We start from the raw sequence: 15,812 nt of genomic DNA, 5'->3' as shown, positions 1-15,812 counted from the left end.
TCAGCAAAAGCCTGGGCCATGAAGAGCTCTTAGACCCCCCTGGCCTTCAGGGCAGGGGCAGGAGACCCTGCTCACGGTCAACAGGATGCCCATGTGGAAAGGCCCAGCAAACTACAAGACTTCAGAGTGAGTGTACCTGGTTGCAGAAGGCAAGGTTGATACACAGAGTCAATGGATCTCCTACGCATGGCAAGGAGCTCAGGATCTGAATTTGAAGCACACCACCTCAGCATGCGTGCACACACACCTCAGCATGCAAGCACACCACCTCAGCATGCGTGCACACCACCTCAGCATGCGTGCACACACACCTCAGCATGCGTGCACACACACACCAAAGCAGAACCTGACCAAACATGCACAACATGGATACAGAGAGAAGTACCACACTCCGACGCAGCAAACTGAAGGACGCAATGGAGAGGTGGTCCATGTTCATGGATACCAGTCTCCACACTAGCCGTGACCGCGACTTGCTGCTGGGCACTGCTTCAGCGCACCCCCCAACCCCAGAAACATGTTTCATGATGCCAGCAAACTGATTCTGAACAGGTACAGAGAGGCAAAAGGCCAAGAATGGCAGAGGATACTGCAGGAGAGGAGCCCAGCAGAGGATGGAGATTTCCACCCACCACCACAGTCAGGCCGAGGCCAGAGCCCAGACGGCAGGTCCACAGAACAGCGCTGGGCGCCTAGGCGTGGGCTGCCTACTTGCAGCTCTCTGGCTGCCACAGGAGCTGGGAGACCGAGATCAGCAGTCGTTCCAACAATGGCACTGGTCAGCCAGACAGCACATGTGCCCAAGTGTGCACAGCCACCCAGGATGTCCACAGAGCAGCTCTGCACGGACCCAGACTGCATGTAAAACCGCAAAGCTTCTAGAGGGCACATGGAGGAGAATCTAGGTGACTGTGGGTTTACTTCCAGACATAACACCAAAACCTGATTCAAAAAAGAAAAAAACAACAAATTGGACTTCTTCAAACTAAAAAGTTTTGTTCTACAAAGTCACTATAAAGAGAATGAAAATACATGGTGTGGCGACCACGCCTGCGATCCCAGCAACACGGGAGGCTGAGGCAGGAAGATCTCGAGTTCAAGTCCAGCCTGGGCAGTGAAGCCAGACCTGTCTCAAAGAATAAAAAGGGCTGGGATATTGCTCAGTGACATGACCCTGGGTTTAATCCCAGCAACAATAAGTAAATAAATAAAATGGGGGGGAGATGAAAACCATCCAGAATTGGAAAAAAATACATGCAAAATACCTATAGAGGCTCAGATGCAAAATACACAGAGAGAAGGCAGCCAGCTCTGTCAGAACACGGGTCAGACACTGAAACCGACTCCTCACGAGGTACCAGAGGGCACACCCAGTGTGCAACGGCACTGCACGCCTCGGGTTGGCTGGAACCCGCACCTTACAACCAGGTGCACCCGCACCTGTCACCGTGGCCAGAGCACAGGACACCCAGTGCTGAAGAGACCTGTGGTGTGGCCACTCTGCAGGACGTGTGCTTCCTAGGAAGCGCAGCACCTCCTACCCTGGACCCAGAGGAGCTGAAAACATGCCCGGGCAGAACCTGACACAGGGGCTTGTGGCAGCTTCACTCAGAGGTGCCAGACTTGGAACCACCAGACCTCGGGGTGGGGGAGTGACAGCGAGCCCCGGGTCCCACAGAGGGGCAGTACACAGCACGGAGAAGCAGGCGCCGTGGAGCCACACGGAGCCACAGAGGAACCTGCACGCTACCCCCTGGAGGGGGCCTCCCTGAGGCTGCACCTGGTGACTTTCTGGAAAGGCCAAGCTAGGAGGGGAGAGAGGGAGTGGTGGCCAGGGGCTGGGGAGGCCGCAGGAGAGGGCAGGCGCAGGGCCTTTCAGAGCTCTGCGTGCTCCTGCGCTGGGGACGCCTGGCCTTGCACCTCTGTCCAGGGTACCCACATGAGAGCAGCGTGGCTGTGCTCAGGGCGCTCTCCAGGGCACATCCTTGCCCACGGGGGAAGGGGCAGGCCTTGGGAGGGGGCATGGGAACTCTCTGATCCACCATTCTGTAAGTCTGAAACTTTACTAAAAAGCAAAGTCTATGATGTCTAAGCAGTGTCACCGAGGCCACCGCTGGGGGTGAGTTGTGACAGCCAGGGACACTGGATCAGGCCTAGGGATTTAGAGTGGAGGGGCGGAGCCTGGCGCTCCTGCTATTGCTCACCTGGGCTGAGCGGCCTCCGAGTCCGGGACTTCAGGCCAGGTCAGCTGTCTACTGTGACCCCATTGCACTGACAGAGCCCTCAGATGCCACCAGGATTGGAGCCAAGGGAAGCCCCACTTTTCACTGGGGAGTAACAGGAGGAAAAGGGTGCTGGTACCTTGGAGGCTTCCCCCGGTGATAGAGCTGGAAGAGCAGGGCTTGGGTGCGCACACTGCCAACAGCCAGACAGCAGGGGGGACTGGACACCTGCAGTGGGGGTGAGCACAGGCAAAATGTGCGTGCTGGGCAGCGGGGAGGGCCAGCCCAAGGAGCCAGCTGCTGGGGGCCGTAGTGAACTGGAGCGCAGTGAAGCGTCCTGAGCCTGGGCACCCTCTCCACCACCTCCGACGGGGCCACCTCCTGACACCCCCCCCTGCTGGGGACTGCACCTCCCTCTGAGTACAGGAACCTCCCCCGAAGGCAGCCCAAGCCCAGCCCTGCACCTTGATGCTGGTGTCAGATGGGCCCCACACAATGGCACGTCCCCAGCTGCCTCCTGGCTCTCCAGTGGGACCCAGCCCTGCTGCACCCACGCAGCCCCACCCACGCCACAATGCAGGACGGAGCAGAACTCTCAGGTGGGCAGACCTGCTCCCAGACCTCCTGGGCTCCCGCCTTGCCCACACCAGGCTGCGCCCTCCCCACCTCCACCAGGTCACCCTCCCCATCCCAGGTGGGTGTGCTCACTGCAGTGCCTCCAGGAGAGTGGCCCATCACCATCTGGCCAGCGGCCTGGGAGGAGCAGGTGGAGGCTGAGCTTGGACCTGGTGCCCCAGGGCCCTGTCCTAAGGGACCGTGCCACCCCTCAGTGCAGGGGTGCAGCTGCAGATCCTGCATCCACCCCCCAAACACCCGGGAGCTCTCAGGACCGCTTCCCCCGGGAGCCGCGGGAGCCGAGAGTTCCACCCTTTGTTTCCACAGCTCCAGAAACCAGGCCTTCCAACCTCCCAGCCTTCCCTTCCTGAGAACTCAAAACCGGTTGGACTTTGGTAATTCGGCTCTGCAGGTGGTGAATTCAGCAGGTTCCTGATTTGGTGTAAGGGGAGACAGCCTGCCACCCCCACTTCCGCTGCCTCCCCTGGGTCCTCAAAGGGACACTGCTGTGCCCTTCCCAAGCAGCTCCCAGAGCTTGGGCTGGTGGCCCAAGCTGGGCTGGTTCCCACAAAGACCCCAGGACCCCTCCTAGCAGCAACCTGGCTGGCTCCTGGCCATGTCCTTCCCCGGAGCAGAACTTTCTCTGGGGGCCCCCGGGGCTGACTTGGCTCATCTGCCCCTGGGGCAAAGTCCACTCCCTTCAGCCTGCACTGAAGTCCCCACCGCCGGCCCTGGCCACCCACCACTGCAGCCCCAGTAGCCCTGCTCCATCGTTCCCTGAATTAATCTGCCACCTGTCCCCCTTCTGTGTCCTCCTGGCCCTCCTCCCTTGGTCCCTGTGCTTGGCCCATTCCCTTTTCTGAGGACCCTCACAATGAGCATCCCCTTATAGTCGGGTGCCCCGCGCACCACCTGCCACTCTGCCACTCTGAACCCTCAGCCTGCCAGCATGTGACTATCCCCTATAGTTAGGCAAATGACACTCAGTGACAGCACAGCTGCCCCCAAGAAAAGGCCAGAGTGGCTGAGCTCGGACATCAGCCCAGTCTAGGTGTCTCCCGGGACCGTGGATGACCACTATAGCTCTTGCCATGGCCCAGCCACAGCCAGGGTGGCCAGGTGCCCTACAACAGGGTGTCCCATGCCCCGCCCCTCCTCTCTGCTGTACTCAGTGGCCACTGACCCCTCTTCCCGGCCAGTGCTGCGTCCTCACAGAGGCTGCCTCCTGACCCAGGGACAGCAGCGCACTGGGCCTGGCTGGGTGCAGGACCTCTTGTGCATCCACAAGGCAGATCCGACTGTTCAAGCCCCAACCATCAGTGCTGGGCGGGGCGCTGCTGCCTGGGCCTGGATTCACTCTGTCCCAGCACCAGGTGGGACCTGCTCAGGATGTGCCTGCCTCTTGGAGTCTGGGTCTCCAGAGACAGAACCCAGGAGGCCACCGACCTCAGCTCCTGTGGGGTCACAGCTTCCCCAGGTACCTGGCCTCCCCAGGGGGAGCCCCTGTGGGCTCCCAGCTGAAGCTTGGGATGCATCCTTCCTGGGGACTCCGCTGCAGATCAGGCTGGTGGCTCCTGTGCAGCTGGTGCCTGCAAGGGTGTTCGCATGGTGTGCAGCCGCAGGGGGCTTTTGGCAGTTTTGGAGAAGAATTTGACAAAGGTGCTTTGGGAGCCCCTTCCTGGGTCCAGTGTGCAGGGGTCTGTGGGAGACCAACATTTGCTCCCGCCACACACACATTCCTGCCCCTGGGTAGCTGTCCCCTCACTCACACATCCGTCCCCTCCTGCGATGCCTCTCTACACAGGTCCCTGAATTTGCAGGTCTGCAGGTGGCCCCTGGGCACAGGCAGGTGCCAGCACAAGGCAGCCGGAGCCAAACAATCCCTGCCCTCCTGGCTGGCCTGGCCTGGTGCAGCCGAAAGCACCAGAGCTGGGGAAGGACTCCTGGGCGCTGGGGGCTGGGGGCTCTGAGCTCAGAAGCTATGGGGCAGCAGGGATGCTGGATGCCAGTGGACTTGAGGGTGGAGGCCAGGGGGCCAGGCCAGCTGGGCTGGGGGCTGCCACACCTTGCTTCCTCTTGCCCCTCGTTGAGGGTACACCTGCCCTCCGGGCCTCTGACCCTGAATTCATGACTCTCTACAAGGCGGGGCCAGGCAGGGAGGGGCCGCCAAGGGCCCCGGGCTCCCGGGCTCCCCCCCCCCCCAGCACTTGCAAGATCCCTGCTCCTGGCGAGAGGCCCCAGGAGAGAAGACTCAGGTTTGAGGAAGAGCGAAAGAGAGGAGGCCGAAGGGAGGCAGGATTGAGGCCAGAGGGTCAGGAAGTCATGGGGACCAGGCCACGAGGCCGAGCTGCAGGCCAGGCTGGGCAGACGGGTCTGCTCAGCTCCTCATGCCAGAGACACCAGCGGCCCTGAGGTGTCCCACCCGCTGGGCAGGGACCTCAGTAGCCCACACAGCCAGACACAGCCAGGGCAGGCGGGACTGGGAAACAGCCTGCCCAGCCTAGCTATGAGACAGGGCATCCCAGGACCCGGTGCTGAGGCTCGGCACCGGGACACCCATGGCCCCTGACTGGCACCTTGTCATCTGACACCGAGACCCAAGTGGGAGTCAGCCAGCCCTCGGAGGCAGGACACAGACGGCAGCCTCAACCCTAAGCGCACCCCGGCCTGCGGTGAGGGTCCCTGCACCTGTGGGCAGCACAGCCTTCAGCACACAGGGATGGAGCAGAGCCCCTCACACACCACGACCCATTCACCCGAGTGAAACAGAGCCGTGTGGGCTGGGACGGCTCGGCCCAGAGATGCAAAGCATCTTGGCTCACGGTGGGCGCGCACAGGGCAGGGGCCTCAGGGTGGGCTCGTGTGTCTGGGCTCCCTGAAAGACCTTTCCCTTCAGGAAGCCATCAAGTGGAGGACACTTGAGGTCACTCTTGTGAGCAGGAAGCACTGGCGGCTCCTCCCTGGCCCTGGATGCTGTCAGCACTGCCCAAACTTTGTCCCTCTGCTCAGGGTGTCTGGGATCCCAGTGCCTACATGAACTCTCCCGGGCAGCTTCTGAACACCAGGCCTTCAGCACTCCTGGGTAGACTGCAGGGAGTCCTTGGTCCTGGGCTTCTGATGAGTGGTCCTTCCTACAAACCTGTGGGACCACCTCTCCTGTTGGAACTGGGTCCACTGGGGCCCACTGACTCATCCTCTCCTAGGAGGGCTGGGGCTCCTGCCATTTACCATGGCCCTCCTAGGTCACCCTTTCCCAGATCCTGTCCTGCGTTCCTTCAAGGAGAATCCAAGGAACTCAGCAGAAGAGGACGGAGAGACAGTGAGTGAGCCAGGCTCTGGACAAGATGGTGGGACAGAGCTGGTAGCTTGCTGCATGTTGCAGGGGCTCCTGTCTCCGGGGTCAGAGCCCACAGAATAAGTCTTGAGCCTAGTGCTTCAACCCTAGAAGGCAACGTGACTCCACGTGGGACAGGAGTGGAGAACACCAGGCAGGTGGACAGCTGTTGCTGCAAGGAATCCATGTACCAGGCAGGGGTTCACACAAGTCACCCCAGTGGCACAGGCTTCCCCGAGCACCCTGGACAAGGCAATAGAGGGTGGCTAAGCCCCACCCCAAAGTCTTGGAGGGACCAGGGAGCATAGTGACAATGACCTTCTGGTGCCCCACCCAAACAGTAAGGACAAGCAGGTGGTCCCTTGGGGGTGGCCAAGATTTGAGGGCCAGGAACAGGGGACCTGGGGACCAGAGCTCTGGATCTTGAAAGGCCACCACCACCTTGGGAAAGTCAAGGCCCGTCTCCCACTGGTGTGACGCCCGAGGAGCAGTATGGCTACACAGAACCCGGCACAGGGGCGCAGCCTCCTCCAGGTCTGTGGGCCCTGACACCATCAGGTTACCCTCTCCCCTGTCAACCCAGGGCTGTGACCCTCCCCAGAGCCTGTAAGGACCTCACAGATGATGAGATGGGCCATGGTGCGTGGGCAGGATGGCCGCCGCCCAGCGCCAGCTCTGTCCTGGGGCCCAGGGGTGAGGTGCCTCTCCTGGGGGCACAAATTTCCTGAAGATGGCCGGCCTGCGTGCTCCTGTCCCACCACCACCACCACCACCACCCTGACCCCAGGCCCTCAGGCAGCTGCTCAGTGAGTGGACCTCAGCCCCAGGAGCTGCACCTCACCTGGCAGCCTGAGAGCTGGACGCTGCCCTGGGCCATTTTCTGTCCTACAGCCAGAGTAGTGGTCGGAGCCCAGGCCAGAGTTCCGCCCCTCGGCACAGCCCCGACAGAGACCAAAGTCCTCGGAGGCCTGCACTGGAGCTGGGGTGGCTTCCCCAGCTCGGCCTCCCACACGCAGTCTCCCTCTTCCTCCAGGACAGCCTGCCCTGGCTCCTGAAGCCGCCTGGACCCACCCCCGGTGGGCGCCACCCCAGCACTGCCCGGGGCCTGCCCTCAGGGACTTCAGCACCAAAGGGGGCCGGGAAGGAGTCTATGAGGAGACCAGGCCTGGACCAGGGCATCTGGCCTTTGACAGCATGGGACAAGGACAAATCACCATGTGTGCTTGCTGCAGGGGACCCCCATGGAGAGCTCATGGTGGGTGTGCAGGATGGCCAGAGGGAGGAGTCTGTCATGCCCCAGGGCAAACTGACCTCCGGCCACTGCCCCCAGCAGGTGGGACCCTCCAGCCTGCCTAGCCGTGCTGCGGGCACACTCCTGGCCTCGGGGGCCTGCTCTCAGCCCTCCTCGAGTCCAGCTGCAGAATCGACACTGCCTGTGTCCCAGGCCCTGGCCAACCTCCCCAGCTTCGTTGCATCTTAACGGCCAGGCTGGGCACGAGGTCAGGGACACCCAGGGACCCAAATGCCTGGGAGGCCACAGATCAGCCCTTCCTCCCTCGGAGGTTGCGGGTGAACTACTCTGGACCATCTTAAACAGTGGCATTGGCCTGGTCAGAAGAACTCTCTGTTCTGGGCCCTGGTGGGGGCTGCTCGAGTCCGGAACGGTCCCCTTTCTCTGAGTCTCTGAGCCCCTGGGTCAGTGCCGGGGCAGGTGGAGGGAGGCATCTGAGGTCGCCTGCACAGGGAGGGGTCTGGGAGCTTCTGAGGGGGCAGGTTGGGGTCAGCAGGGATCTGAGCAGGTCCAGAGTCCACGGGGGAGGGAGGAGCCATGAGGCGGGGCTGGGGGTGTCCCTGCCCCAAGGTGGCTCCCAAGGCTAGATGCTGGGCCGCGCTGCATCCTTCTCCTGTGCAGGCCTCGGTGGACCATGGGTTGTTGGGGGAGGGGAGCTGCAGAGGGTGGGTGGAGCTGGGTGGAGTCCAGAGACAGCGGGTCGGACCTGGGGCTGGGGGACGCTCCACTGTGGCCCTATCTCATGTGTCACGTCAGGGTAAGAGTGAGCTCTGGTTCTGAAGAGTGTTGGAGGACCATCCAGGGCCTGTGGAGGCTGAGCTGTGGGGAGATGTCTATGCTGGGATGCCTGGTAGGCAGCCGCACTTAAGAAACCCTCCTGGAGGTGGGGGTCCCCTGTCCCAGGGTACCTGGAGGTGTGACACACAGTGAGGTGCAGGGAGAGGGCCCTGGGAGCTGACATCTGCAGGCCTGAGCAGGGGCAGAGGGAGGAAGCTGGGGTGGGTGGGGGAACCAAGGGGAGTAAGGGTATGGGGTCACCAAGGGCCACGCTGAACTACAGGAGCCTTGGGGACCTGGGCAGCACATTCCAGGAGTTAGGGATGGGTGAGTGGAATAGGAAAGGGCAGGCTCGGGTGGGCCCAGCTCCCTCTGCAGGGATGCCAGTTCCTGGGCGGGACCCAGAACACAGCCTCCAGATACAGAATGGCAGCTGTGTGGGTGGGAGTAGGGTCTGACCCCTGCCCATAGCGGAGGGCATCCCAAGGGGGCTCGATCAATGCCAGGGGTCCTGGCCTGTTGTCTTGGACCAATGCCCCAACACCTCCACCAATGCTTGGCTGTCACCCCTCAGGTGGGGACTGACAGGGCTGGATTAACTGGTGGACCCTTTCACATGGCAGGCACCCAGCCGGGCCCACCGCCCTCTAAGGGAGCTGCTGACTGCCTGCCCTCCTGCCCTCATGGACACTCTCTCAGGACCCTTCTTAGTGACCCGAAAAGCTCAAGGCCAGCAGAACCCTGGTCAGTGTGCCTGCCCACTGGCCTCCCAGAGCAGAGCACAGCTGACCAGCTGGCTGGTGCCCAGGCTCTGAATTGATACCAGGGCTATCGGGGTGCCCCAGGAGCACAGGGGGTGCACGCTCACTTACACCCCCGGGCAACTGCAGTCCAGGCAGGAGCAGTGGGAGCCCCCGGAGGGGTTTCTGGTACCCAGGAGGAGGCTGAGCGACCTTAGGAGGCAGGCAGCGTTGTTCACGCTCCACAGCCAAGCCCACACGCTGACCTGAGAGCCCAGGGGACAGACTGAGCAAGGGACCAGGCAGCCAGAGGAGGGAGAGCAGGCTCCTGGGGATCAGTGAGGTGGCAGAAGCTCCCAGAGAACTTTCAGGGACACGACAGAGATGAAATGGGTCAGCGGGCAGGGGCCACTGGCCCCTCGGGATAGAACTCAGGCAGTCCTCTGCGGTGACCGTGGGGCGCCAGCCAGCTTCAGAAGACAGGCCCACCAAGCCCATGTCCTCTAACTTGCCCTCCCAGCCCACCCCTCTCCTGTCCCACTGAGCCCGGGGAGGGTGGCTGGGGGCTCCCTGCCCCTCCCCACTGTAGAAGCTCCGAGGAGACCCCCCTGGATGAGCAGCAGCGTCTGGCTTGTTTCTCTTGGCCCCCACCCAGGTCCTGCCACCCCCAGGCTCCACCTTGAAGTCACCCAGGCCACCGCAGTCCAGGAAGACCCTCCCCTTCAGGAAGACACTGAAACTTTGATCTTCCTAAGCTCCCAGGAGAGCTGACCTTCCTCTCACCTTGTCCAGGAGTTACCTGGGATCCCCACATCCCTAACTCACTGGGCCAATTAAGAGAAGAGCAAGATGAAAGCTCAAGAGTCCTGGGCAAACTGCTCAGGTGAATGGATTTACTGGGCTTCGTTTGGGGTAGCATCTTTTTTCCCTTCTGATGTGGAACAAACATCACTCCAGGGCAGACTGCAAGGACCTTCCCATCCAAGCACTGAAAAGCAGCAAGGAACCAAGCAGCCCCTGTGTCTACAAGTGCATTTGGGCAGATGTCAAGCTCAGACCTGTACCCAGAGGGCAGCTGAGCGCACAGACAGGCGCGGCCAGGACCATCCAGGGCCACACAGCCAGGGTGGGCCGTCCAGAGGCTGGAGGCTCACTCTGTGGGACTCAGCAGCCTGCCGCCTACCAGCCACGCGCCACTGGGCTCCTGGGATCCCCACACCCTTCCCCAGAGACGGGGAGGAAAGGCGAAGGTGAAGGCAGTTGGGCTCTGTCCCTCCCGCCCGGCAGGCTCCACAGGCTCCAGGGAGCATGGGGTGTGGGGTGCTGCAATGGTGGGATACGCGACCCATTAGGCCCCCAGCCACTTACCAATTTTGGCTAAGCTGGCCACGAGAATCCAGATCGCGATGATGTAGGGGTCCTGGACGTGGTGCCATTTGAAGGTGACTACCTGGAATCCCTGGCTCGCGTTGCTTGGCTCCTCCTCGAAGCCCCTGACTCTTGGCAGTCCGCCCAGCGTCAGCACCAGCGCCAGCAGCGGTCCCCAGAAGGGGCGCGGGGACTCGCGCAGCCACATCACCGCGGCTCCTCAGTGCCGGGTTCTGATGCGCATACTGAGGTAAGTCCCCGCTGCGCTCCGCTCGGTCGGACGCGCGCTCGGGGCAGCGGGCAGCGCACAGAGCCCAGACTGCTCTGGGTGCCGGCCGGCCGCAGTCCGTCCCCGCCCGCCCGGGTGGCCTTTAATCCCACGGCCCCCTCCCGCCCCAGGGCGGGGCCTTCCCGCCCCCGCTGCTCACACGTGAGAGCTGACAGTCGCACGCTCGTGGCACGCCCGCCTGGCCTGTGCACGCCCATCGGGCAGCCGGACCCCCGCCCCAGGCCAGCGCGCCGGTGCCGCCTGCTATGCTAGGAGCCCACCACCCGGAGGGCGCCTGAGCGTGGTCGTGCCAGGAAGGATGAACCAAGAGCCGGCCGCGAACCCGGCGGCCGCCTCCCTCCCTTCCCGGCTCAGCTGTGAGTCTTTGAGTGGCTGGCCGGAATGGGCCACATCCCCACGGACTCTACCCGATGGGTGGGCCCAGCAGTTCTGAGGCCTAGGGCGCCCCTCTGCGGTGACCGTTGGGCTCCTGGCTGCTGTGACATTGGCAAGGCCTGGGACAGCGCAGACCCTTAATGGAAGAGGACCCTGACTGTGGGTCTCGCCTTGGACTCCAACCCACACTCCACGACAGGGCTGAACAACTTGTCAGGAACTAGGGCTCCGCTTCCTGACCAGCGAGGCTGATCTTTAGGTCCCTTGCCCCTGCCCTCCACACCGCCCCTGGTCTCAGAGCTCAGAGGAGTATGAGCCACTCTGGCTTCCAGCAAGAGGACCTGATGTCCTTTATCTGCCCTTGACTCCCCCAGGACAGCACTGCAATCCAGGAGTGCTGTCCTAGGCACCTCAGGCTCCCTAGGGCCTGGCAGAACTCCACCTCCCCCAGTGTCCTCAAGTTTTATGGTTCGGATATAAAGTGACCCCCCAAGGCACCTGTGTTGGAAACTTGGCTTCCAATGCAAAAGCGTTCGGGGAAGTGATCAGGTCATGAAGGCTCTAACCTCCATGATGGATTCATAATTGACGTCGTTGTTGAGAGGTGGTGGGAACTGCAGGAGGGAGGACCTTGTGAAAGGACTGGGCCCCTGGGGACATGTCCTTGGGGTCTGTGTTTGTCCCCAGACTCTCTCCCTCTACCTCCAGATTCCAAGAAATGAGTCACTTTGCTCGCTGTGTTCTTCTACCCGGAAGTTCCTTCTGCCTCACCACAGGGCCAGAGACAGCTGAGCCAGCTGGTCATGGACTGGACCCTCTGGAACTCCCTTTCTCCTCTACACTGATGTCGTCAGGTACCCCGCCACAGTGATGAAGACCTGCCCAGCCACCAGGTACCCCACTGCCACAGCCACATCCTGGAGGCCCCTTCACCTGCCCCTTTTGGTCCCTTATTGGAATCCTTCAACTCAAAGGAAAGCCCTAGTTCTCCCCAGATCCAGTGCCCCTATCTGTCCCTAACCCTCAGTGATGTCCCCCCAGCTTCCCAGGTGGACCCTGCCCCTTCTCTGGGACCCCTACCTAGAAGGCTCCTCCATGTGCTCCAAATGCTCACCCTTCAGCTCCCTGAGGTCTTGGCTCCATTCCTGACCCATCAGTCCACAGTGGGGAGACTGCCCTCTTCCCTCTCCTCATCAGCTCAGCCCTCTTCCTGAAGTCCATCTGCTGGACTGCCAGTTGATGGGCCAACTGCTCCATGAAGTACCTGCCCAATGACAGGGGGCTTCAACTGCTCAGCTCTGCACCTGGGGCACGAAACAGTGCCTGGTGTGTAGCAGTATCATGAAAGTCGGGTGCACAGATGGGTGGACAGAGGGTACGTGGTGTCGTCTAGCATCTGAACACAAGTTGGGGCTCCCAAGAAGCCCAAGGAGGCCAGCACTGAGTTGGTTTTCCCATTTCCTGCTGCAGGGAGGAGGCCTATGTAGCAGAGTGTGGATTCACATCCTGCTCAACTGGGTGGTTTGGCTGGGTGGCTAGGTGCCGTGTGTGGCAGGATCTGGCACGCAGTGCTGGGGCACTGCAGTATGTGACTGGCCGTGGGGATGTAGGAGTTGCTCATGTCCACTCCAAACCTGCTTGTTTCCAGCCCCATCCCAGTCCTGTCTAGAGAAAGACCCACTGGGTGAGAGCAGGCACAGCTCCAGCTCAGACAGCCTCCCTACCCCTCCTTCATGGCTGCTGGGTGAACCTGGAGGAGGGGCATCCTCTTGTATGGCCCTGTAGTCCACAAGAAGGCCAGATTCCCACCAGAACAGCATGTGCCATGATGTCTGATATCGCTCTGGTCGCCATGCCCTGGGGGGTTCACCCAACCCTGCCAGACCTAAGGGCCGCAGCTTGCCTCCTGTGAGCCCCAAGGCAGTTCAAAGGGCAGCAGAGCAGAGTGTTATTGTGTGGATGTGAGAATGCAGGTGAGCACTGATGGTGTCCCTGTCCATGGGAGGGAGTGCTGCCCACGGCACAGGCAGGCCACCTGAGACGAGTGGAAAGGATGCTCCATGAAGGGTGGGGAGACAGCAAGCCCCTGCTCCCACCCTCTGAGGTGGTGTGGCTGCTTGGCAGGGGTCTGGGGTACTTGGGATGCACCTGTTGCTGGGAGCCCCCCCCCCACCATGTGCTGCCCACGCCCCAGTGCCTGCAAAGGGTAAGAGAGTGAGGACACCTGCCTCTCAGGCAAAAGTCAATCTGGGTGTGCATAGTGTGTTCACCCCCTCCTTGGACTGAGGCCATGGCGCGGGGGTGGGTGTCTGTCCCCATTGCCTCTTGTTCTCTAACCAGGCCATGATTTTAGGTAAGCTGTGTCCTGATGGGCAAGCTGTATGCACAGCGCCCCCTGGAGCCCAGCAGCACACCATGCGATCTAATGGCTGCCCACTCGTCCACCCTACACACTAGCTCCTGTGGTTCTCTTCCCACAGTGGAGGGGCCTTGCCATGCATGAAAGTGAAATGTTGAAACAATGCTGAAGAGTAGTCCAAAAAGAACTGAGATCTACCTAACTGGCACAAGCATCCAAGCTTTAAAGTCAATTGGGAGACATCTAGTCCCTCACATTACTTTCTGATTGAATTTCTTTTGCATGGTTTGTGAAAAACATCTTATGAATAAAGAGGCAAATGGTTTGAAACCTAGTTATGCTTTTGTTAAGAATACGGAGACGAAAGTGAGTTTTCAGCATAACAAGTTTAAGGACATGCATTCACCCCTACCAGTTCACCTTTAGACCTGCAGTGGCCACAGGCCAGTTCTTCTCAGGGAGGGAAAGGCACACTGGGCAGCTATGATGGGTGCTCCCTTCTCCAGTTTACCTGAGCACCCACTGGGTGCCATTTAGACACTATTCCAAGCAACCTGACCCCCCCACCCCCCGCCCCAGCTGCTCTTCCCACAGCCATATCTCTATCAAGGACAGATTTGTCGTTTCTTATTTAATGGCTGCAATATAACTGCATTTCTCAGAAACAAATTATTCCCATCAGGGTACCTCTGCCTATCGGCATTGCTTGAGACCCAGGGTTGGACAGGAAGGGGCCGGGGAGCTGCCTTGTGGTTCAGCGGGCACTCACGTGGGCAGGGGTCTCATTACCTAAACCTGCCTCCCACGTTCCTACCTCTCCCACGGTGAGTGGGTACCACCTTGGGGACGCGCGGTTTGGCCCCAGAATCCAGGAATCGGTGGAGTGGGCTGGGGGCGTCGGAGTCAGACCCCAGCACCCTTGCCGCTGCCGTGTAACTGGGTCTGGGGTCTGCGCAGCTAGTTGGGGACGGCCTCTCGGCAGCAATAATGTGGGCGCTCCAGGCGACTCGCCCCGCGCCGGACCGCGGCTTGGTGAGCAGAACGCCTGGATCCTCCAGGTGGGGCGCGCGGGGCCGCAAACTGGGGCAGCCGGCTGGGCCGGGGGCGGGGCCGGGGGCGCGGCGCGGGGTCCAGGAGCCCGGACTGGGGACTGGGGACCCGGGACGGGGCTGGAGGTCTAGGTTGAGGCCTGCTGGTAGGGGTGGCGGGGGCGGGGGTCTCTGCGCTCTGCAGACACCAGCGCGACCACAGCCGCCGCCCCGGCCCAAGCCCCGCGCCGCAGAGCGCAGCCGCTCGACCCTGAGGGGCTGCTCCTGTCCCTCCTCCAGTCCTGGGGGATCCCAAGGCCCCCTCCGCGACATGACCCAACGATTCTACTGAGCTTCCTGAGACCGCCCAGGGGACTCCTCCCACCTCCCGCTCCCGTGGCCGCGTGGTCCCTCGCGGCTCCCCGCAGAGTTTCTGCCTCCGCTCCTTTCTGGACCCCGGTTCCTGGAGGGACTTGCCGCGAGCCTCATCCTCCAGCGCCAGAGCTGCAATTCCGCAGTCCCTCGCTGGGCCCCCATCTGCTGCGTGCCCTCCAGGGAAGGGGCTCCACAGACGGGGGGGGGGCTGCGACCCTCCTCAGGCCACAGCTTCGTTCAGCGCAGAGGCGGGACCTCAGTCCTTGGGCTCCAGCCACGAGGAACTGTGCTGCAGTGTGGCCTGTGGGACTTAAGAGCCCACCAGATCCCCATCTCCACTGGTCTTGGGTGGCAGGGTGCCCAACCAACCGCCCCCAAGACAAACGACATTGGGAAAGGACTAGGCCTGTGCCACTCATGAACGGAGATACAGACACAAGGACACCACCTGCTTCCAGTAATGGATGAGATAATCCCCTTGACGGAACTGATCCGGGAAGGAAGGTCGTGTGAAGGACAGGAAAGGTCATCACTGACAGATTGAGGGGAAGACAGCTAGCAAACTTAGAACAGGAGCAAGTTCCATGGATCTGATAAGTACCTGTGACCTGGACCTGGTCACTGATGACTGTGGGAAGGTTTCTTTCTCACTGAGAGCAGAAGCGTCTGTGGTGCCTGCTGTTGGTGCTGTGCAGAGGGAGCCCCAAGTTCCAGCCAGCACATGGAGCCAGAGAAGGAGCACCAGTGTAAGAATTGCAAAGGAGGAAACAGACCATAATTGTTAGCAGAAATAATCCCCCCACTGGGGGGTGTAGCTCAGTGGCAGAGCACTTGCCTAGCTGCTGGAGGCCCTGGGTTCCACCCCATCCTCTGCAAAATAAATAAATAGTATTCCAGAGATTTGGAGGCTGAAGCAGGAGGATTGCAAAGTCCAGCCTGGGCACCTCAGCAAGACCCTGTCTCAAAACAAAATTTAAAAAAAAAATACGCTGGGGGCCTGGAGATGTGGCTCAAGCGGTAGTGCGCTCGCCTGGCATGC

The 15,812-nt window shown here is 61.2% G+C and overlaps 1 protein-coding gene across 1 annotated transcript in view; it reads right to left on the bottom strand.

Moving 5' to 3' along the window:
* Positions 1–10,555, bottom strand: part of Slc9a3 (solute carrier family 9 member A3) — a 36,820-nt gene extending 26,265 nt beyond the window's left edge. The window contains exon 1 of the mRNA XM_027943858.2: positions 10,348–10,555. Coding sequence (XP_027799659.1) covers positions 10,348–10,555 — 208 coding nt within the window. The remainder of the gene's footprint in view (positions 1–10,347) is intronic.
* Positions 10,556–15,812: the final 5,257 nt, after the last annotated feature.

This window comes from Marmota flaviventris, chromosome 5, assembly GCF_047511675.1.
Source record: "Marmota flaviventris isolate mMarFla1 chromosome 5, mMarFla1.hap1, whole genome shotgun sequence".
NCBI lineage: Eukaryota > Metazoa > Chordata > Mammalia > Rodentia > Sciuridae > Marmota > Marmota flaviventris.
This window is presented reverse-complemented; position numbering and strand designations above follow the sequence as displayed.